The sequence below is a fragment of the Bos grunniens genome, chromosome 18, assembly GCF_055505025.1.
Source record: "Bos grunniens cultivar Pamir isolate PY7600 chromosome 18, Bosgru_T2T1.0, whole genome shotgun sequence".
Lineage (NCBI taxonomy): Eukaryota > Metazoa > Chordata > Mammalia > Artiodactyla > Bovidae > Bos > Bos grunniens.
In genome coordinates, this window is record NC_141182.1 from 21,832,161 (window position 1) to 21,855,039 (window position 22,879).

General features: G+C 33.2%; 1 protein-coding gene across 36 annotated transcripts in view; it reads left to right on the forward strand.

The window, feature by feature from the left end:
* The window catches only part of CHD9 (chromodomain helicase DNA binding protein 9), a 229,718-nt gene that overhangs the window by 149,496 nt on the left and 57,343 nt on the right, over positions 1–22,879 (forward strand). For 35 of the 36 annotated variants that reach the window (XM_086350647.1, XM_086350626.1, XM_086350651.1 and 32 more), the window contains 12 exons: positions 2,536–2,682; positions 3,541–3,609; positions 3,692–3,747; positions 4,398–4,515; positions 7,923–8,009; positions 8,240–8,377; positions 11,275–11,396; positions 14,555–14,798; positions 18,588–18,764; positions 20,098–20,241; positions 20,339–20,594; positions 21,759–21,969. In XM_086350647.1, the coding sequence (XP_086206773.1) occupies positions 2,536–2,682; positions 3,541–3,609; positions 3,692–3,747; positions 4,398–4,515; positions 7,923–8,009; positions 8,240–8,377; positions 11,275–11,396; positions 14,555–14,798; positions 18,588–18,764; positions 20,098–20,241; positions 20,339–20,594; positions 21,759–21,969 (1,769 nt within the window). Of the gene's footprint in view, positions 1–2,535; positions 2,683–3,540; positions 3,610–3,691; positions 3,748–4,397; positions 4,516–7,922; positions 8,010–8,239; positions 8,378–11,274; positions 11,397–14,554; positions 14,799–18,587; positions 18,765–20,097; positions 20,242–20,338; positions 20,595–21,758; positions 21,970–22,879 lie in introns of those variants that run through there. The other variant, XM_086350660.1, reaches the window with a different exon arrangement.

Below are 22,879 nucleotides of genomic sequence, written 5' to 3' on the forward strand. Positions count from 1 at the left end.
TATTTTTAAGGTAGTGAAACTGTTATGTAACAGAGAAAGCTAATTGGTAAGAGTGGCACCTTACTTCTCTTTGCTGAATGTGTATCTATATGCTCTAGTGGAATGTAAGTTTGGGTGAAATCAGTTGGAAAACTGCAAAAAAACTCACAGTTTTTTAAATTACTCATAGACTGATAAAAATCTTCATAGAATGAGGGAGCAGTTTATAGTATGTGGCTCTCATTCCTTCTTGTAAAGAATTACCTGAATGTGCATTTTTGTGAGTTAAAACAATTGTTTCAGGCCATTTGTTTACTACTTACTAAGGATTGTGTATGGCATTTCAAAGTACCTGACCTAAGTGATCAGAAAGGAAACTTTAATGTTGAAATTATCTATAGAATCTTCTAAAAGTATACCAAATTATTACCAGACTTCATTATATAAACTATTTATACCTAGTGAGACATAACATTCATAATATATGTTATTGTTAGAATAATAAGTGTCCTGAATGGTTATTAAATTAAGGTATTTTTGAGCATTAAGAACTGATGCCTGTAATAGAACTCCAAACATTTCTTTAGCCTGGTATTAGAGATCCATCAGAGAAGGCAATGGCACCCACTCCAGTACTCTTGCCTGGAAAATCCCATGGATGGAGGAGCCTGGTAGGCTGCAGTCCATGGGGTCACTAAGAGTCGGACAAGACTCAGTGACTTCACTTTCACTTTTCACTTTCGTGCATTGAAGAAGGAAATGGCAGCCCACTCCAGTGCTCTTGCCTGGAGAATCCCAGGGACGGGGGAGCCTCATGGGCTGCCGTCTGTGGGGTCGCACAGAGTCGGACACAACTGAGGCGACTTAGCAGTAACAGCAGAGATCCATAGACTTTTCTCTCCCAGGGAATAATAAATGTTTCATATCTTTTCCAAAAGAGAATGTGGGAGAATTGGGTTTCTATAAGTCCCTTGGGCTTCCTCAGTGGTTCAGTAAAGAATCCTCTTGTAGTGCAGGAGCCCCCAGGAGATACAGGTTCGATCCCTGGGTCAGGAAGATCCCCTGGAGAAGGAAATGGCAACCCACTCCAGTATTCTTGCCTGGGAAATTCCATGGACGGAGGAGCCTGGCAGGCTACAGTCCATGGGTTCACAAGAGTAAGACACGACTTAACAAGTAAACAAAACAAAAGCTAGTATATTTGTTAGTGAACTCCCCAGCCTTTATGGGCTTCCCTGGTGGCTAAGATGGTAAAGAATCTTTCTGCAGTGCAGGAGACCCATGTTCAGTCTCTTTTATATAATTTTTGTTTGCCACCTTCCTGCCTCCCATAGTGACAAAATTGTCACCTTGAGCTTTGAAAATATAAATATCTTCGTGGCTAAGAGATGGTGACCCATCCTAATTGAAGCATGGAGTTTTCTACTACATTTGGCTGAGCTGCCTCACCACAGTAGTGCCTTTCTTTCTCTCAATATTCCACTACTTTCAAGAGAAGAGGCACTACAGCCTTTCTGAATACAAATAAGTTTGTCCCCACACTGCTGCGCTGATTCAGTTTTGTTATGGCAATGGTAGCATGAAAGACCTACCACATTGAAGACATTGGCAGAAACCAAAAGGAGAACACATGGGTATTCTGTTAGTTGCATTTTGGGGAAATGTTATGGGAGTTACTAAATACACAGAAGGATAGTAAAAGGAAGATGAAATATTGAGTAGTAGAACAGTTGACTGAGGTACCTCCATCCATGAGATTTTAAGGAGGTACGCAAAGTTAAACCTAAGTCCTTAGGGATTTTCAGGCAATTGTGTAATTTGTTTTTTAGTGGGAACATCAAATATTAGATTTTTAGGGAGGTAAGTAAAGCCATGTGCATTTGATACTTGCTTTTAAATTATTTAGATTATTTTAAAATCATGTTACTGCACAGAAGACTTTCTGAAGAGCTTTCTTCTGTTTTTATGATAGTGCTGATCTTTATTTTTAAGGGAAGCTAGTAAAGGCAGTACAACAGTGGTTCCTCCTTCATTCACATTTAAGTTTTTAGTAGCTTTCATACTTTGTTATTTTGTGTATCTCTTTTAAAACATTTTATGTTATTTGTTTTTTTTTCTGTTTTAAACACAGGTTCATGGGTTTTGTGTCAAAGTTTTTATTTCTTTTAGTTTTACACCCCTGATATTAAATTAATATTCATCTGATGACTTTCTAGGTTTGAAGCAAAAACTGTGCTAGTATTAATATTTTAAAATACATGTTTCCCAATCTGTGAAATAGTTAAATAAAAAGACCTTTTTATTCTTAACAAATTCAAAAGAAAAGTAATAAAGGTATTATTGTTAATCATTCCTACTTGACATTTTAGGAAGTAAACTAAAGATAACTAAAGATTGCAAATCTTTGGCAAAGGTAAAATTATAATCTTCCTTTAATTAAAAGTAAAAATGAGGAAAGATGAATGCAGAATACAGTTTTGAAAATTTAATGTACAAAATTGTCAAATGACCCTTTAAAATAAATCATGTGAATATGATCCTTATCATTCATTACAGAAAAGAAGATCAAATCGACAAATTAAAAGGAAAAAATATGCAGAAGATGCAGAAGGGAAACAATCTGAAGAAGAAGTTAAAGGCTCTATGAAAATAAAAAAGAATTCAGCTCCTTTACCTGGTGAACAGCCTTTACAGTTATTTGTGGTAAGACAGATTTTGGGTTGTATGACAAAAAACATTTTAAATCAATGTAAATTAAAAATCTTCATTATCTTTCCTCCTAAAACCTACATTAACTTTTCCTCCTAGGTTCCATATTATAGTTAATAGAACCATTAGTTATTTGGATCAGAAACCTAGGTATTTGTTCTCTCTTTTTTTATCTTTACTTCTTGACATTCAATTTTTTGCCTCCTAAATATATTTTCATGCAACTCCTCCAAACTCTATGTTTTTTGTGGAGTGTTTCTAAATTACAAGTTTAATTACAGTACTTTTCTTGAAAACTCCTCTAATGGTGTCCTAAATCAGAAACAAATGAAAATGCACTTTTTACAGCTTATAAAGCCTTTTGTATGGATTTTTTGGCCTTATGTCCTTCCACTTCCCTCTAAGCTCTCAGTCCTCTGGTTTGATGAACATAGTTGTCTCAGTGCCATATTTTGATACCTTTATGTCTTTACATATGCATTTTCCTCTTTGTAGAGTTCTTCTACTCTCCCTTATCTGGACTGTAACCCAGCTACTCATTTCCTTGCTGAATCATCTGACACCTTGAACAAGTACTAATCTTCTCTATACCTGAGCTTTCTAATCTGCAAAATGTAAACTATTGAGAATAATGCATAAGAGATTAAAAAGCCCAATATGTTTACTATGAGGGTGATGCCAGTGATGATGAGGACAGTAACAACATTTTCATTTTGTATTTCTGACATTTAACATGATCCCTGACATGTTAAATAAGTGTTTGTTGGATTTTAGTATATTTATAGACATACAGAGTAGCAACTGAAATGTTTTCAGAATGTATCATCATACTTTTTCTCCTTCTTCACATAGGAGAATCCAAGTGAAGAAGATGCTGCAATTGTGGACAAGATACTATCTTCTAGAACTATAAAAAAGGAAGTAGGTAGTGATACATTACATTCTGTACTTTATATTCCATGGGCTGATTGTAAAACTCATAATTATTGAATCTTTTTCTTAGATATCATCTGGAGTGATGATTGATACAGAAGAATTTTTTGTAAAATACAAGAATTAGTAAGTATTTGAGTTGGAAAAAAAATAGAAAGATATTATTTCAATATGAATTAATATTTTGAATATATTAAGTTAAATTCTTATTTTTCTTTTATTGGTATTTTGAAATATTTTATTTGTTATTGCATGAACTTAAAAATCATTAAAAAGTGAATAGACTATGAAAACTTTCATGTTAAAATTGAGTAGTTTTTTTCCCAAAAAAAACTACTGACTAACATCGAAATGCAGGAATATTTATAAATCATGCTTTTGGAAATAAGAGACATTTTCCATCATATTATACTGTTAAACTTTTCAGATTTTGTTCAACTTTTTCTTATGCTTTAGTGAAAGAAAGTATTTTAAATAAAATTACATTGCTTTCAAAACAAGTTTGCTTTCTGGTCATGACAAAACTGTTATAATGAAGAAATGAATGAAAAGTCACATCTTTGTTATCCTTATGATTCAGTTTACCATTCTGTGTAGTGATCACAGTGGCTTTATTTTAGAAATTATATGAGAGTCTGTTGACATTAAATGAAATGATGAACAGCCTATTTGGAAAGTTGAAGATAATATTTTTAGAGGCCATGATTAAAAATAAATCTAAAAACAAAACATGATTTTCTATATCATTCTAATATACTACTTTTATAAAATTTTAGCTCTTATCTTCACTGTGAATGGGCCACAGAACAGCAGCTTCTGAAAGATAAAAGGATCCAGCAGAAAATCAAACGATTCAAATTGAGACAAGCACAAAGAGCACATTTTTTTGCAGACGTAAGAAGAAAAAGACTATTATGTGTTGAACTCTGAATGCATGTCATATTATGTATCAAAAACTTAAGTATTATTCATTTTAATTCTTAGGCTTCTACTTTTGATGTTTGACTATAAATGATGTCTACATATTTTCCCCCCTAAATTTAGCTTGTGAGTGAAGTAGCTCAGTTGTGTCCAATTCTTTGCGACTCCATAGACTGTAGCCTACCACGCTTCTCCATCCATGGGATTTTCCAGGCAAGAGTACTGGAGTGGGTTGCCATTTCCTTCTCCAGAGGATCTTCCCAACCCAGGGATTGAACCTGGGTCGCCGCATTGTAGACAGAGACTTTACTGACTTGACTTTACTTCCCTGGTGAGGGAAGCCCTAAATTTAGCTTGGAAAGTAGCTAAAACAGGAACACTAATAAACCAGAATGGTAGCTATCTCCTGTATTTTAAAGTTAACATTTATTTCAATACCTTTTAGAGTTGAATGTGAGTATATTAATATCTTAAAGTATTTTATCAGCAAACTTATTCAAGTAATGGTGACATAACAAATAAATGAAAAAGAAGATTTTTCAGTATATGAGATACTGCATATTTTCTGTATCAGCTTTGTGTATGCATGAACAGAACATTATTGGAAAAATTCATTAACTTTTCCAGGCCTTTTTAAAAAGTCAGATATCCTTTCCTGCTCTAAACTTGTTAATTTTTCTTTTAATAGACTTTTTTAGAGAAGTTTTAGATTCATCTAATTATTTTAACTTTTTATTTGAAAATGTTAATACTGGATTTTCCCACATATATTTTAACTGGATTCCCTAAATGTTAACATTTTACCGTATTTGCTTTATCATTCACATTAATTCTTCTGTCTCTGTGCACTCTCTCCCTCTTTCTGCCTCTCTCTCCCATGTACATTATTTTTTTTCTAAACCATTTGGTAATTCTCAATTTCAGTATTCTCTAGAAGCATTTTCCCATAATAATAGTACAATTAACACAGACATGGTAATATTATCTCATCTATTAGACCTGAATTCATATTTCACTAATTGTTCCACTAGTATTTTTATAGAAAAAATTTTTAAAGTATGTTTATGCTAATTCTGATCCAAAGTCTAGTTCTGCAGTGCATAATACATTTAGTTGGCATGTCTCCTTTAATCGGTATTTTTTTGTTTTCCATCCCTTGGACTTCTTTCTTTTTAAAGAATTTAGGTGGTTTATTCTATAGTGTGTCCCTCAGTTTGGGGTTGTCTTGATTTTCCTCAGCTTCAGGTCATGCATTTTTTTAAATGAACATTACAGAAATGATGCAGCAGCATTCTCAGTGAATCATGTCAGGAGGTATATGATACCTATTTACCCAATTACTGGTAGTGTTAACTTTAATCACTAGATTATGTTAATATCTTATGGCAGATTTTTCTACCATGAAGCTATTTTTATTTCTTTGTAATTGTAAAGTCTACTTCAAAAATTTGTTGATTGAAATGACTATCAACTTATGGATGCTGGGAGGTCCTCAAAAATTTCTCTCTTCCTCACTCTGGTAAATCTCTTATTGAGCTGATGGGGCTTACCAGGTGGCTCAGTGGTAAAGAATCTGCCTGCCAGTACAGGGGATGCAGAAGATGCGGGGTCGAAATGATCCCCTGGAGAAGGAAATGGCAACCCATTCTAGTATTCTTGCCTGGAGAATCCTTGGACAGAGGAGCCTAGTGGGCTGTAGTCCACAGACACGACTTAGTGACTGAGCACACACAATGAGCCAAAGATTTTAGAAGTACTTAACTAATAATCTTTTAATTTTTCATGAAGGTTAATTTTTTTAATGTGCCTCAGGCACAAGATAAACTGGAGCTATGCAGATTTTCTTATAGAGTACTTTTTTACCATTCTGGTGTTGGGTAGTGCTCTTTTATTACCAAGTGTGTCTTGTACATGGAGATGATAGTATTGATCAGGAATGGATTAAGATAGTGAGAACTAAAGGCAGAGCCATGGAGTACTGTAACATTTAGAGGTTAAACAGAGGAAGAGATGCAACAAAGATAACTGAGCTGGGCTTTGGAAGTAAGGCTTTCAGGCATGATTAAGAATTAGCTAAGCAGATGAGAGAAGGAACAGCGATCTATTCAGAAGAGAGAAAAATAAGTATAAAAACATGAAGGTGTGACAGAACATGGAATTTGAAAAGCATGTGGTTTTGTACTTTTGAAGCATAATATCTTGGGTATGGCTGTGTCAAGCAGTAGGAGATGAGGCTGGAGGAAAACGTTTGAGCCTGTTTATTCCCCAGAAACTAATGTGGGCTTGTTTCCCAAATAGGGAAGTCAGTAAAGAATTTGAAGCAAGGGAACAATATGTAAGATTTATAAAGATCCAAGTAAGAAGACATGAGGCAGTGAGAATGAGGAAGGAGGAACCAATTTGAGTTATAAACAAAATTAGAATCTGTGTAAATCAATGAGATAAGGGAGGTGGGAGATGAAAGAAGAGAAAGAATCTAAGACGACTTCTCCGTTGCTGGCTTGTGTAACTGGGAGTAGCTGCTGCTGCTGCTAAGTCACTTCAGTCGTGTCCAACTCTGTGTGACCCCATAGACAGCAGCCCACCAGGCTCCCCTGTCCCTGGGATTCTCCAGGCAAGAACACTGGAGTGGGTTGCCATTTCCTTCTCCAATGCATGAAAGTGAAAAGTCAAAGTGAAGTCGCTCAGTTGTGTCCGACTCTTCGAGACCCCATGGACTACAGCTTACCAGGCTCCTCCGCCCATGGGATTTTCCAGGCAAAAGTACTGGAGTGGGGTGCTATTGCCTTCTCCCACTGGGAGTAGAGTGTGGCCTAAAGTTGGTGCTGTGTTGGCCATTAGCCCAGTTAGAAACTACAGGCAGAAGTACAGGTTGAAGTGTAAATGAATGCAGTTGAGTGTGAAGTCGCTCAGACAGTTTGCGTTTAGTTAGGTAAGGGGGTCTTGAGCACAAGAACCAGCACCAGATAGTGTTTGATACAAATGAGAGAGGACCCTTCACGTCAGGTGATTGGTCTTCAACTCTTGGACCTGGTTACTACTGAGGAAAGTAGCGCAAGAAGGTAAAGGAAAGCCTCTTTTCCAACTAGGAAATTTTAAAGGATATACCTTCTAGAGTAACTTACTTGTCTGAGGTGCCTCATTTTTTTAGTGCTTTTTAGTTGAGTTTTTTTTTATACATAAATTGGTGATTCATAGTACAGACAAATCATAGAAATCTTTTAGAAATTAAAATGGAAGTATTCCATTTTTTGAAATTCAGTTACAGTCAAACTGAAGTGTTTGTTCTATAGTGAATAGCTAGTAATAAGTTTGTCTTTATTTCACTTTTATTTTTCTACTTCTTTGTCAAATATCAATTAAGTTACTTTTAATTTTAGATGGAAGAAGAACCATTTAACCCAGACTACGTTGAAGTAGACAGAGTGTTAGAAGTCTCTTTTTGTGAAGATAAAGATACTGGCGAGGTAAATATTTGGTAGAAATTATTTTTGAGTAAGTAAGAAAAATCTAAAACCTTCCAGGTATTAAAACATTACTTTTTTAGAGGTAATGATCTAAAAACGTTAAACAAAGTTTCATAAGTCTTTACCAGTAAAGATTAATATATTTAAATTTTTTCTGGGGATTCTCAGTTTAAACTGTTTCTTACTATTCTTTTTCAAATTAATAAAGTGAAAAAAACTTTCTTTTACAGCCTGTTATTTACTATTTAGTAAAGTGGTGCTCATTACCGTATGAAGATAGTACTTGGGAACTAAAAGAAGATGTAGATCTTGCAAAAATAGAAGAGTTTGAGCAGTTGCAAGCTTCAAGGCCTGACACAAGACATTTGGTAAGAATATGCCTTATCATCATGAAATCTTAGCATTTCCTTAATCAAGAGGTGTAGTGTGATTTTTGAATTTTGAATTTAGTCTGGTGTGCAATTAATACTGCATTTTTAAAATGACTACATAGTAAGTAAAATTACTACTTAGTATTGTATATATGTTAATTTAACTATTCCTCTATTAGTGGATACTCCAGGTTTTTTCTATTCCAAACAGTGCTACATTGAAACATGGAACCCTTTATAAGTGAAATCAAAAGTATTAATATAATTGTTTGGTCAGAACATATGTGCATTTAAAATTTTTGATAAGAAGGGACTTCCCTGGTGGTCCAATGGCTAAGACTCCATGCTTCCAATGAAGGGGGCATTCAGGGGCCTGGGTTCAATCCCTTGTTGGGAAACTAGGATCCCTCATGCTGCAATGACTACAACAACAAAAATGATCCCATGTGCTGCTGCAGCTAAGACCTGGTGCAGCCAGATAAATTTTAAAAATATTTAAAATTTTTTTGATAAATATTTCCTTTTAAATTTCCCTCCAGAAAAGTTTCAAATACTTCTACTTAATCTTGAATTTACTCAGGTCATTTATAAAAATGTCAAAGGTATCAGTTTCAGCTCTAAGCAGTGTTATTAATTCTCTGTCAAAGAAAAATCTTTAATATACCCACCTTTCCCTTGCTTTCTGTAAACCAGTTATTTCTTTATAACTGAATAGCTCTTCTACTTCCATAGTAGCTTTATTTTTAGAAAGACCGTTTGAATAGAATATCACTAAAGATCCACGTAAATTAAGTACACTGGTTTCCTATTGATTCATCCTTGTCTCTCCTTGCTTTAAAAAAAAAAAACTGAATCAGTTATTGATTTTTCTAGTACAAAGACTACAGAATTCTAGAAGGTTATATGGCAAGTTGTGTTATTTTAATAATTACATTTTTTTTTTACTTAAAGCATAGGATTGTTACCATGTAAATCCAGTTTGCAGAACCAACCAAAAGAAATTCACAAAGAGATATACTATGATTTTAATTAAATATTTTGGCCAGTCCTCTTTCAAATGTAATTTGGTCATAGAAATTTCTTCACTAAAGAGGAATTTGGTATATGAAAAGACTAGAAGAGATTACTTTTCAATTAGAATCAGAATTAAGGAAGGCTGTTATGAAAAATGTGGAGATGTAATATAAAAGAAGAAAGTTAATTGTTCCATGGAAGAGACCATATTGTTTTTATAACAGTTTTTTTTCTGGTTGTCATTTTATTTACTGGTCTTCTTAATCTGTCTCCCAATAATACCCATAGCTTATTACCAAGAGGACAGCAGCTCACCTCTATTCCTTTTGTCTTCCAAGTGCCTTTTCTTGAGCCAGGAAAGGAAAGTGTTAATTCAGGGAGGAACAGTCTAAAGGATATTATGAAGAGGAAAAATTTTCTTTTTGGAGTGGGGTCCATATTTCAGTGGTAACCTGATCTTTAGTCTTATTAAGTAAGCTGTTTCTTAGATTAGTGGTTGTCCGTCAGAGGTGCTTATCAGTACCACTTTGGAACTTTTCGAAAATAAGAGGTGCCTAGTTTCTGTATCCTGGCTCCAGAATCAGAATATCTCTGAGTGGACCCCAGGTGTTAAAAGTCTTTCCCACATGGTGGGAAGAGCCACTGCCTTAGATACATTTGTAGTCTTTGGTAATGTAGCCAATAGAATTAATCCCTTCAGTTAAAGTAAAATCAATTTGACAAAAGTGCTAGTTTATCAAAGTCAAGTAATATAGAAGGTAAGTGATTTTTTTCTTTTTGCCAGTCTATTATTATTAAATAAAACAACATATAAACGTGTTTTTGAACAAATGAAATTTGTTCCTAAACTAAGGAAATAGTGATTGGATTACTGAAAGGAAAATTATTAGAGAACATTATTTAATGTGGAAATTGTTTTAAAGTTCATTGGCTACTATTTAAGAAATTTTTTTTTCTTTTTTTTTTTTTTAGTAAACCCTGGATATTTCATATTTGGGTGCTATTGTAAGATAGTACTTTTAAAATTTATTTATAGTTGTTTCTACAATGTAGAATACAATTTTCTGTATACTGATCTTATGCAGTGATGGTAAAATCACTTCTTAGTTTGTGTTTTTTCTAGATTCCACAGGATTTTCTGTATAGTCAAATCATGTCTTCTGGAAATTAATAAAGTTTCACTTCTTCCTTTTTCATCTTAATGACTTTTATTTCTTTTTCTTGCTTGATTACTCCTGTTACAACCTATAGTACAGTGTTGAATAGAAGTGATGAGAGTGGACATCCTTGCCTTTTCTGATTTTAGGGAGAATGTATTCATTTTTTAACCAGGACATATGATAGGTGGTTTTTTCATAGATGCATCTTACTAAGTTGAGGAAATTTCCCTCTATTCAAAATTTAATTAGAGTTTATTTATTAGGAATAAATCCCTTTTTTTACATCGATCTGAGATTATCATAGGTTTTTTTAGCCTGATCAACAATGATTAATTTTCAAATTTAATCCACCTTCCATACCCAGGAAAAACCCCACTTGGTCTTGCTGTATTACCCCTTTTATATGTTATTAGATTCCATTTGCTAAAATTTTGTTACTAATTTTTTATCTAGATATTGGTCTCTAGATTTCTTGTAATTCCTTTGTCTAATTTCAATATCAGAGTTTCACAGAAAGAGTTGAGACTATGCCTTCCTCTTCAGTTTTCTAGAAGAGTTTATGTAAAACTTATTCGGTCCTTAGATGTTTGTAAAATTTCATCATAATGCCATATATGTTACCCTTCTGTGATTATTTTAAAAACAGTGCTTTTACCATGTATGAGATGTATGGAAAATTTAAAAGTCTGAAATACATCATTCATTTGTTTTTCTACAAAGGATCGTCCTCCTCCTAATATTTGGAAAAAAATAGATCAATCCAGGGATTATAAAAATGGCAATCAACTCAGGGAATACCAACTGGAAGGACTCAACTGGCTCTTATTCAATTGGTACAATAGGTATGTAGTATGTATTAATAAAAAAATATTTTATGTGTGTTTTAAAAATGTGTTCCAAAATACATTAAATAAAATTGATACTAATGTTCCTACATTATTACTATCATGGAGTCTTCATTATTGAAAGAAAAATTGTGGTTACCTCTGGAAGATAATGTACATTATAATTTAGAATTTTGACTACAGTTGCTTCCCTTAAATATGTAGCAATCAGAATAGAAGAAAGTTGATATATTGATTCTTAATCAAATTTGAGATAGCTTTCTTAACATCATCAAACATCAACTATGTTATCGAATGTTTTTCAACTTACACTGCTGTCTGCCAGTAATTGAACCTAGTTACTAAGGTGTGAGCAGTTTCATCTAAAAAGTTAAATAAGTCTGTAATGTACATCTTCAAGGAAGCAGATTTTCAGTAATTGCTAAGGAATAGAATACAAAATATAAGAACCTAGTAATGAATTACCCCCACTTATTATTAATTTTCCAAACTGTTTAAAAAACTTTTTGGAATATTATGTCACCTTTTTTTAGTGAGATGGAAAATTAATTGCAAAAGAAGTAAAAAATGGTATCTCGATTGATAAAAAAGTCTGATTATGTATATAAAAGAGCAAATGAAGGTACTATTACTAGTAATGGTAGCAAAATTTTATGACACTTATTCAGAATCATTTTTCTGTGTTTTTACTTGTCACATGATTCTTCTGTTTAACTAAGTAACAGTTAGTCATGAGTCCATGGCAATGGTGCATCCATCAACTCCATCAGATGGAGTTAGGGGGATCTGTTATCCCCCACAGTGCTCTTCCCCTTGTTTATATTTTCTAAGTGTTATCATTTTTCCCAAGAGAATCTTCCTGGTAAAATAGTCAACAAAATTTTAATTGTCTTCTCTTATCAGTACCCTTTCTCAGTTGCTTGTTTTAAACTTATACCATTTTCCTAAAGCACTTTATCAGAACCCTTCCCCCTTCACTCACTATATATGACTGCTTCTTAGAGAAGTCTAGGACCAGTATTTTAATTCATTGAGATTGTTGCCTGCCCTCTCACACCCAGGCCTAAAAATGTATCTTCATCCTTAGCCATTCATGCATCTGTCCTCCTTTCAGAAGTTAAATGGTGCCTCCCCAGAACCAAGATTGATGCTACAACCTCAGCTCTTGACAGGCATCTCATCTAGTCTTCAGAACCTCACTTCAATCACTTATCAGCCTTCTCTGTTGTATCTTCAAACTATCCCATTAAGACTAATGCCGTCCCTTCAGTCTGTGAACAAATTTGGGTTTAACCTATATATAAAAATTTTTAAGGAAAGGATTAATCTTCTCTCAGCTCTGTTTTTCCTTCTAGCTACCTTGATCCCTCTTTGTAACTTCCAAGGTAGAGGTCTAGGAAGCATAGTCATCATGAACTCTTCCTGTTTTCTTATCTCCAATTCTCCTTAAACCTGTCGTTTGGATTTTAATTCTGTATCATCTCTGAAACTCTTAATTTTCTAATCCACAGTGTTTTTTTCAGCCTTAAATTGCTGTCTCTGCTGCATTGGATAGTAGTTCTAGACGTTCTTTAAACTTTTCTCCCATTCTCACTTCCAACAGCTTCCATAGCGTTAACCCTCCCAGCTCTCCAATACCTCTGTTACTATTCCTTTCAATAGTCTTTCCTGGTTCTTCTTCCTCTGCCTACCCTTTCAGTGTTGGTTCTTTTTCTTTCCCAATGTGCTGTCTTCTCATATTACATGTTTGTTCTGCCTAAGCCAAACTTTATACCACCCCCTGTGTCTTCACTTATCAGTAACATCTCTAAGGCGTTAATTCAAGCCCATATTTGCTTGCTTCTTGCTTCCTTAATGTCTATCTCAGTGATATTTTAACACAACAAATTCACAATTAACCTTATTATTTCCTGTTTTGTCCATATCAGACTTATTCTTCCACATTTTACATCTTGGTTGAGAATAATACAACTTACTTAGTCACCCAAATTTAAATCTGACTGTCATCCCACACTCCATATATCTGATTGATCATTAAGTCCAGATCATTCTAACATGTATTTAACTTCAGAATCAGTTTTCTCTTGATCCCTCCTACCTTAGTCCACAGGTCCACTATTCTTTGCTCTATTATTTTGGTACTTTCCTAATTACTGTCCCAACTTCAAGTCACCTCACCTTCTAGTATTCCCGTGGCACCAGAGTCAGCTTCAAGTATAAACCTAATCTCACCAGGTTTCTTTAACAATGTTCACTGACTCTCATTCTCAATAAAATGATGTCCATAACCTTTATGACCCCTGCTTATCTTAGTAATATCCCTTCCTTTACCATTCCCTCAAAACCATATTAAACTACTTCTTGCCTCCCAGTTAATCGTATTCTTGACACTTGTACCCCTTTGTTCTGCCCTCTGGCAAAACCCTGCTCATTACTGACCTCCTCTCTGAAGGCAGTCTTAACTTCTCTCAGCCTTTCTAGATGCAGTTAGATACTTACTCACCTGAGCTTCCATAATGAACTTAACACTGATGATTCTTAATTGGCCATATATCACAATCATCTGTGCAGCTTATTTTAGAAATTTCAGTTGCTTTTATCCTACTTTGCATATTGAATCAGAATGTAAAGGAGAAGGCCATGGGTAATTGTTTCTTAGGCTGTTCCAGTACACAGCCAGAATTGAAAACCAGTTCTTAATTTGTGCTTCTGTGATAGCACGTTGCATGATTATTTATTTATGTCTGCTTTCTAATAGATGCAAGCCCCTGGAAGGCAGAGAACATGTTCTTTATATATATATATATATATGTGTATATATATATATCCCTGAGATAAGAAGGCATTTAATAAATGTTTCCTGAATAAATAACATTTAGTTTGCTTTGTTCTTGCCATTTTGTTCTTTTAAAAACTCAAGTATCTAACAGGTGGTATCTTTATTTTGGAGCTACAAAAAAATCTATAGTTTTCCCTTTGCAATACTATAATAAAATTATAATCTTTAACCAAATCTGCACTTCAGAAACTTTCACGTTTTTATAAATGCAAGTATTTTAACCTGATCTCTCTGCTTTTTTTATATTTATCTTTTAAAACATTGTAGTATACAGAAAACCCAAAATATACATGGGTAATATATTTGTTTATTTCAGACGAAACTGCATTTTAGCAGATGAAATGGGTCTTGGCAAAACCATTCAATCAATTACATTCCTCTACGAAATCCTTCTGACTGGTATAAGAGGACCTTTCCTGATTATTGCTCCACTTTCTACTATTGCAAACTGGGAGAGAGAATTTCGTACGTGGACTGATATTAATGTTGTGGTTTATCATGGGAGCCTGATTAGCAGACAAATGATACAGCAATATGAGATGTACTTCAGGGACTCACAGGTGTGTTATTGGTGATTTTGTTTGTTGTTTGAAAGGTCAGATTTTAAAAAGATAAGCATTACATATTAATTACTTTCAAATTTGTGATAGATTTTAATTGCCTACTTAGATCTTAGTTTGATTTCTTTATTCCTCATATTTATTTTACAATAAATTTTAGTAGCTGAAGAAAGAAATGACCAAAGTAGGCAAGTTCACACTGTAGTTTACTGGAAGGAAGTATGCTGATTTATACAAATGTACAAATTTGATTTTCTACTTTATTTTTTAGCTAGAATAATTGTTTTATTAATTGTTTTAAATACACATTAAATTTATTTTAAAAATAATAACTGTCTCTTTGATCATCTTCCGGTTTTTTCCCTCCATTTAAAAAATTTACTTCTTCACTGACCACCATGGGTCTGAATGCCCATTGGGTGAAACTGTAGGTTGTCTTGTGTGTTCATTGAGTTTTGATGTTAGACATTTTGGGTTGTTTTGTATACTGGTACACACATACCTCTGTGTCTTTCTTCCTTTGCTTTGATGGTTTTCTTCTCCATATTCTAGAGGAATATTTTCCATTTTACTTTGACCACTTTTCTTTAGGAAGGGATACCTCTTTTTCTGCTAAATATACAGATCATAAAATTGAGATGACATTATATGAAAGAATTTCCTAGCAGAAGGTTAAGTTTAGAAAACATGGAATGCCAAGTTGCAGTTTTTAGTAGTAGTTTGACTCTTCCTAGGTGAAACTTTTACTAAGAAATAAGAAACAAAGTTAACTAAAACACATTTCACACAAAATTGTGTTGTTTCATTAGAAAAGATTATGGCACTCTGCCTCAATAAGTACCTTAATATTTTATTTTCTTTTACTGATTCTTAACATTTTATAAGGATCATTATAACATACGGTCAGGTCATGAGATATGGTATAGGTTAAGGTAAGATAAAGTGCATAGCCTTTTACTTTTGCCTACCAATTATAACTGATTTTCTATTTAGTTAAGGCTGAATATCAGTAAAATTAACTTTCTTCTACTTTAATGTTTGAAACAATTAGATTTCTGTGAAATTAGGCATGTCTGTAATCAGTTCTACTGAAAATTATCAACTTTGCATTTTTGGAGCCTATGACAACTTAAGTTGTTCGATTTCCTTCCGTAGTGTTTTATTATTCTTAATTAGACATTTGTAGAATTTTAGAGCTGTATAATATCATTAAAACCATTTACTCTAGCTTTTTTAAGGTATTTTTAAAATATTAGAAGTTTAAGATTTAATATGTATTTCATGAGTTTGGTATAAATGTGATAGCCAGAAAGCTGAAAGATTCCTGATGTGTTATAAACTGAATAGTATGTAATAAATTATATTTTATGGTAAATGTTATACATTCTAGAATATTGTGTGAAGGGTTTAAAATTTCAAGAGTTAAGGATGTCTCATGTAACGAGATAAATAGATCTATACTTTAAATATAGAAATAACTTTCAGATTAAACTCTTTCAAATATATATATTTTTTAATTAAATGAACATTTAACTTCTGCTTTTTTCCAAATTATTAAATAATTTGAAATCACAGAAATGGCAAAATTATGCTGTAATTTTCTGAATTGCACTGGAAAAAGTAATAGATAATAACACTAATATCTACAGACATTTATTGAGTATTTCCCATGTGCCATGTATTATGCTAAACAGTTTGCATGTAGTATTTCATGTAATCTTTGTAATAGCTACCCTGTAAATAGGTGATATCTTCCTCATTTACAAATGAGGAAGCTGAAGTAAAAAGAAGTGATACTGTTTCTCCTAAAATCACAGAGCAAAACTGGTATTAATAAACCCAAGTCAGACTCAAGAACCTTTGTTTTTAAACAGTACAATACCCCTGAAACTGAATGCATCATATCCCGGGTTTTTAGAGCTGTGTAGACTTATATTTTGTACCTATTCTAATATTCTACTGGAGTTATTGTTCAGCTTAATGGCCAGTGTATGCAATCAATATGAATTGTTCTAAAATTACTGTAATTTAAGTTGATAGGAATTTAAAAATCTAAATCAGATCACATGATTTTCTTAGCCCTTCATTTCTCCTAATAGTTTATAGTTTTCAATGCCATTTAAACAATTGTCTTCACTTGGAATCTAGAACTTTATTCTGTTCCTATATCACTTTCCTTTTGAAACCCCCTTTAAGTGATTCCTTCTTGTCTTATCTAAACTTGGGGGTGACCCAGGGCTCAGTCTTCTACTTTTTATATCCGTACTCATTCCATCAGAGATTTTATTCGGTCACACAACTTAATTACCATCTGTACTGCTGGAAACTCCCAAATCTATATCAACAATTCTAACCTCTTTCCTAAATTCGAGTCATATGCAAATGCCTACTCAGTTACTCCACTTGAATATCTAATAGACATCTCAAACATAACATGTCCAAAACTGAAATCCTACATTTCCTCGTGGTAGTAAATGGCAACCCCAGCTTCTAGTTGTTTGATCCCAAAAGTTTAGTGAAAACTTGAATCCTCTCTTAAACTCACTCCATTCCTATCCGTTAGTAAATCCTGTTGGTTCCACCTTCAAATTAAATCCAGAACTGGCCTCCATTGATGATGGAGGCCTCCAAATCTCATGGCCTCCATTGATGATCTCTTGTTTGAATTACTACAACAGCCTCTTAACTGGTTTCTATGATCCTGTCCTTGGCCTTTTTCAGACTATTTTTTACCAGAACAGCCAAGGAATTCTTTTAAAATATGTCAAATCATGATACTTCTTGTCTCAAAACCCTCTAATAGCTTCTTGCTCAAAGTAAAAGCCAAGAGTCCTCACCACAGCTTTCAAGACCCTATACAGCCTCATGCCCTCCATTCATTGGATTTTAGTCTCACTGGATTTCTTGCTAATATTTGAATACTGCCAAAGATATTCCCATGTTATGGCATTCACATTCTCTATTTCTACCAAGAATGCTTCCTGGTCCAGATCTCTAGATATCAACATGCCTTCCTCCCTGATCTTCAGGACTTGGCTCAAATGTCACTTCTTAGTGATGGCCTCCCAGCCATTGTAAATAGAGTTGGAATGGTCACCTCCAAGCCCATACTTCCCATACACATCCCTGTGTTATTTGAGTCTGTGACCTTTATTACTTTCTAACATAATTTCTTTGATTTTGTTTTTTAATCTTGGGGTTTCTTTTTTCCTTAATGGCTATGTTCTATATTTGAGTAATTGGAATGTAAGTTCCAATTGGATAATTAGTTTTGTCTGTCTTGTTTACTGCTCTATCTCGTGCAGCTAGAACAGAGTCTGGCACATAAACACCCAATAAATACTTGCTAACTAAATGACATGAGTGGCCAGTTTTTATATTTACTACTTATTTGCCATTATATGTGTGGAGTCATAGATATAAATAATAAACATAAACACTGAAATTTATTTGGCTAGATTTTATAATAAGCATTTCTTTTTTGACTTAACATTGTTAATAAGATTCTTAAAAATTATCAAATGTCTTATCAAGGAATACTTTTTTGGATATAATTAATTGTATCATTGTTTTGGCAAAATTTTTGACAACATTCTTGAAAACTACAATCTAATAGTTTTAATGCTAAGGTTCCTCATTTTAAGGGAGTATCTCTGCATATATAAAAATTTCTATGGAAAATAGTTTTATAGCAAATGTCATTAAGTGATTTGTATGCTGCTTGATAGGAATTAAAAATTATGATCAAGACATTCTAGCAAATTATTACATTTGGTAATAAATTTCTAGGGGCGTATTATTCGAGGAGCTTACAGATTCCAAGCCATCATCACCACTTTTGAAATGATTCTTGGAGGCTGTGGAGAGCTTAATGCAATTGAATGGCGATGTGTAATTATTGATGAAGCACATAGGTTAAAAAATAAAAACTGTAAACTTCTAGAAGGTCTGAAACTCATGAATCTGGTAAGTGACTTAATGTCATTTTAATGACTTCCATTTCTTAGCTACATAGTCAAAAGAGCTAGTGCCAAAAACTTATTTCTTTATTTTTTTAATTTTAAAATACAGATTTCTAATTTCTATCTGATAATTAAGATTATTTTGCTTTAATTAGTAAGGGGAAAAAATCTCATCTGTTTTCTAAGACTTAAATTTTTTAGCACTTTTCTCTTAAAAGCTTTAGTAATTTTGTAATTTAAAAAGAGAGGAAAACCTTTGAAGAGTGTCCTATTGAAAAGAAAAATATAAGTTTTAAGGCTAAATTCCTCAATAAAAAGCCCTTTCACCAAAGTTAAAATATTATTCAGATCATTTTATCATAGAGGAATAAAGTATCTGCATGTATTTATTATAGTTAATGGGATTTTTGAAAGTCATCTTATTAATGTGTTTGCTTTCAAATCAAAGTATTTTGTGTTTTTTAACATTTCGATTTAATTAGCATCACATAATTAGTACGTGAGCACTTGAACAAATGACTCAAGTACATTTGCACAGAACTACATAAAGTAAAAGAACTGCATAAAGTACAGAACTACATCAAGTAAAACAGTAAAGTGCTCCTTCATAGTCTTCATCCATGCCCACTCGTACTTTCCACTCCTTACTCCAGTATTTACAGATTGGTATATATCAGTCTAGACTATTTACTAACATCAAATACTTACGTAGACATGCAGATACATATAGAAATATTTTGCTTAAGAATTTAGAGGTATTTTCAAATCAGATTTTAAATACTTTATACTAGTATCACTAAAATATTTTTATTTCCTTTTGTTACTATTACGTTTAATTTGTAATGCATTTCTAGCTCAGAAATATTCCAGTCAGCCTTTCACATTGTTGGATTGTTACTTTAATGATGTAAGAACTTGTTCTTTTGTAAGAAGTCAAGTGATGATCTGCTAAATTGTAAAGAATGAGCACTGTTTTGTATACTAATTACCATACCAAGAATGGCTAAGTACCCGTCAAGAATTTGTCTGTTTCCTTGAATAAAAACCTAAAAATAAACTTTTAATTATTTACTATTTTTCTTTTAAAACCAATAGGTAAAAATTAATAGCAGACAAAGTAAGCTATTATGAGAATAATGCAGAGTCAATTAATGAAGATGAGTGGGTAGAGATATATTTTGAGTTGATTCTTGAATTATGGTCAGAAAAATGTTTGCTTTTCAAAAACATGGAAACATTTGATAATCTATATCAACTTTCATATCATCTTAGCACAATGCTGATTGAGATGGACTTGATAGTATATGATATTGGCATGATGTTCTTTCTTTATATAGGAACACAAGGTGCTTTTGACTGGCACACCTCTCCAAAATACAGTTGAAGAACTATTCAGTCTTCTTCACTTTCTGGAGCCCCTAAGGTTTCCTTCTGAATCAACGTTTATGCAAGAATTTGGGGATCTGAAAACAGAGGAACAGGTATCCTATTAGTCTTTGTAAATAGGTACATCAAATCTCTTCTCATTGTAATTATGCATGTGTATGCTACCTATATTGTCCATCATTTTTTATGCAGGTGCAGAAACTTCAGGCTATCTTGAAACCAATGATGTTGAGACGATTGAAAGAAGATGTGGAAAAGAAGTTGGCACCTAAGGAAGAAACCATCATTGAAGTAGAACTTACTAACATTCAGAAAAAATACTACCGGGCTATTCTGGAGAAGAACTTTTCGTTTTTATCCAAAGGAGCAGGGCAGACTAATGTACCCAACTTAGTCAATACCATGATGGAGCTCAGGAAGTGCTGTAATCACCCGTATCTTATCAAAGGTAGTCGAAAAGGATTGCAAAGAAATCCTTTGCTTTCAACAGATACTCATGAAAAAATAACAAATGCTCAATAAAAGTAACACAGATGTAGTAGCTGCTACAAGGAAAGGCACTGACCCTGTGACTGTCCACCCTGGTGTTCTGTGGGATTACAGTTGTTCCAGAGTCGGGGGCAGTGTGAGCTACTTCGTAACAGTGTCCCATGTTAGCATTACCAGATTACAAAAGCAGGAGACGTGATCAGTCTAACGTGGAGTGCAGTTCCTCCACCAGCTTAATCCTCCTTATGGACAAAGACAGTAAAGCCCATGTTTGAATCTCTGAATTTACATTTTTTTTCCTGGTTTCTTTTCAGTCTGGATACACTAGTTATTGTCTCTAAATTTGTGTGCTCTGATAACAAGGTCTTGTTAGCTCCTCTATTAATGATCTGTCTGTACAGTTGAGTATTTTTACTTCCTGGGAGTATATATAAAGAGTATATATATATAGATAGATAGATATTATATATATATAAAGATATATATATATAGATATATATATATAAAGATATATATTTATATATATATATATATAAAGAGTAGTATACTCTTTATGCAAGACAAGCTATTTCTTAGGCCAGTATCTAACTTGCTTGCAGTTCTGGTACTCTTATAGCTAGACAGGTTGGAGGGAAGGAGAGCACCCTTAATGCTAATCTAGACTATAGGAGAAGTGTGGTCAAACTTGACTTCCCTTTTAATTTTTCCTGTTTGCTTGTTTTGATGGCAAGCAGGATGCCTATAGACACATCTAGGTTATGGTCACCTTGCAGTGGTAATGACTGTTGTATTGGTTTTTAAATACTAGAAATTTATTTAAAAGTTTGTGTTTACTCACTTAGGATAGAACTGTGTTTTCACTAATTCTTATCCTAAGAACATCCATTCAACATTTAACAAACATAAATTTATGTAAGACATTATGCCAGTTATCTTGGGAGATTAAAAAAATGCTTAAGACACTGTCTTTATCCTCAGTGGAATTATAGGCTGGTGTTCTAGTACCTACATTAGAAAAATTTAATGTGTTAAAGAAGCACAGAAGATCACTAATTTAAAAAGAAAGTAGTTGAGAGTATCTGCATTTGTGTGTTGATGCTATTTTCTTATATTTTTTTGACAGGTGCTGAGGAGAAAATACTTGGAGAATTTAGAGATACATATAATCCAGCTGCTTCTGATTTTCATCTTCAAGCAATGATCCAGTCTGCTGGTAAATTGGTCCTTATTGATAAATTGCTTCCCAAAATGAAAGCAGGAGGTCATAAAGTGCTCATCTTCTCTCAAATGGTACGCTGCCTTGATATCCTGGAGGACTATCTTATACATAAAAGGTAAGGCATGTAATTGACCATGAATTATACTATAAAGTATGCTAAGTGTATGGTATTAAAGTTTCTGCAGAATGGTTTACTGTAACCCAACTTTACTCAAGTCTTCCTTTTTACGTAGATTAGAATCCATTTAAATCTGTACATAAAGATTGTTTAAGATTATATATCAGGTTTTCCTAACCTACATATTTTGCAATAGTAGACAGGGCTAATGAGACTAAGAAAATTTTGCACATTGACAGATATTTGCTAACCTATTGATGGGTGTATTAGGTTACATTTTATTTGATGTGTTTATTAACCTTGTAGTAGCGACATTTTAAATGGATTTAATAACCGTCTTCAAAATTAAAGAAAATGATTCAAGATCCTTTTTCAGATCTTTTTCAGTGTTAAAATTAGAACCTGAACTTGCTGGACTTTGACTTATTGTACACTGTATAATATTTGCTCTTGCTTTCACCTTTTCTCATGTGTTTAATGTGGTTTTTTTGTTTTGGTTTGGTTTTTTGATGTATAGTAAGATAATCTCTGCAATAATATCTAATCAGTATTTAGATAAGTAAGATATTTATCAGAGTATTTGTGGGCCAACTAGAAATCAACACATTAATATCAAAGAGAATCTGAAGATTCAGCTGTAATTTTAGTTTATGATATTTTGACCCTTATTAATAAGTAAAGATCAGTCTATGCTAGTTTATATTTTCAGATATTTTATAGTACATTTTTATTTTTCATTTTGTTTTCAGTTCCGCTTTTAGTGTCAGTGTTCTCTCATTTAGTCTTATTCCAAAATTTGTATGCTCTGTTTTATACCAAGTAGAAGGAGGATTAAATTGCAATAGTCTTAAAATAGCCATTCTTGCATTTTCTTGATGTCTTTACACAAAGAACTTTATAAGATAAA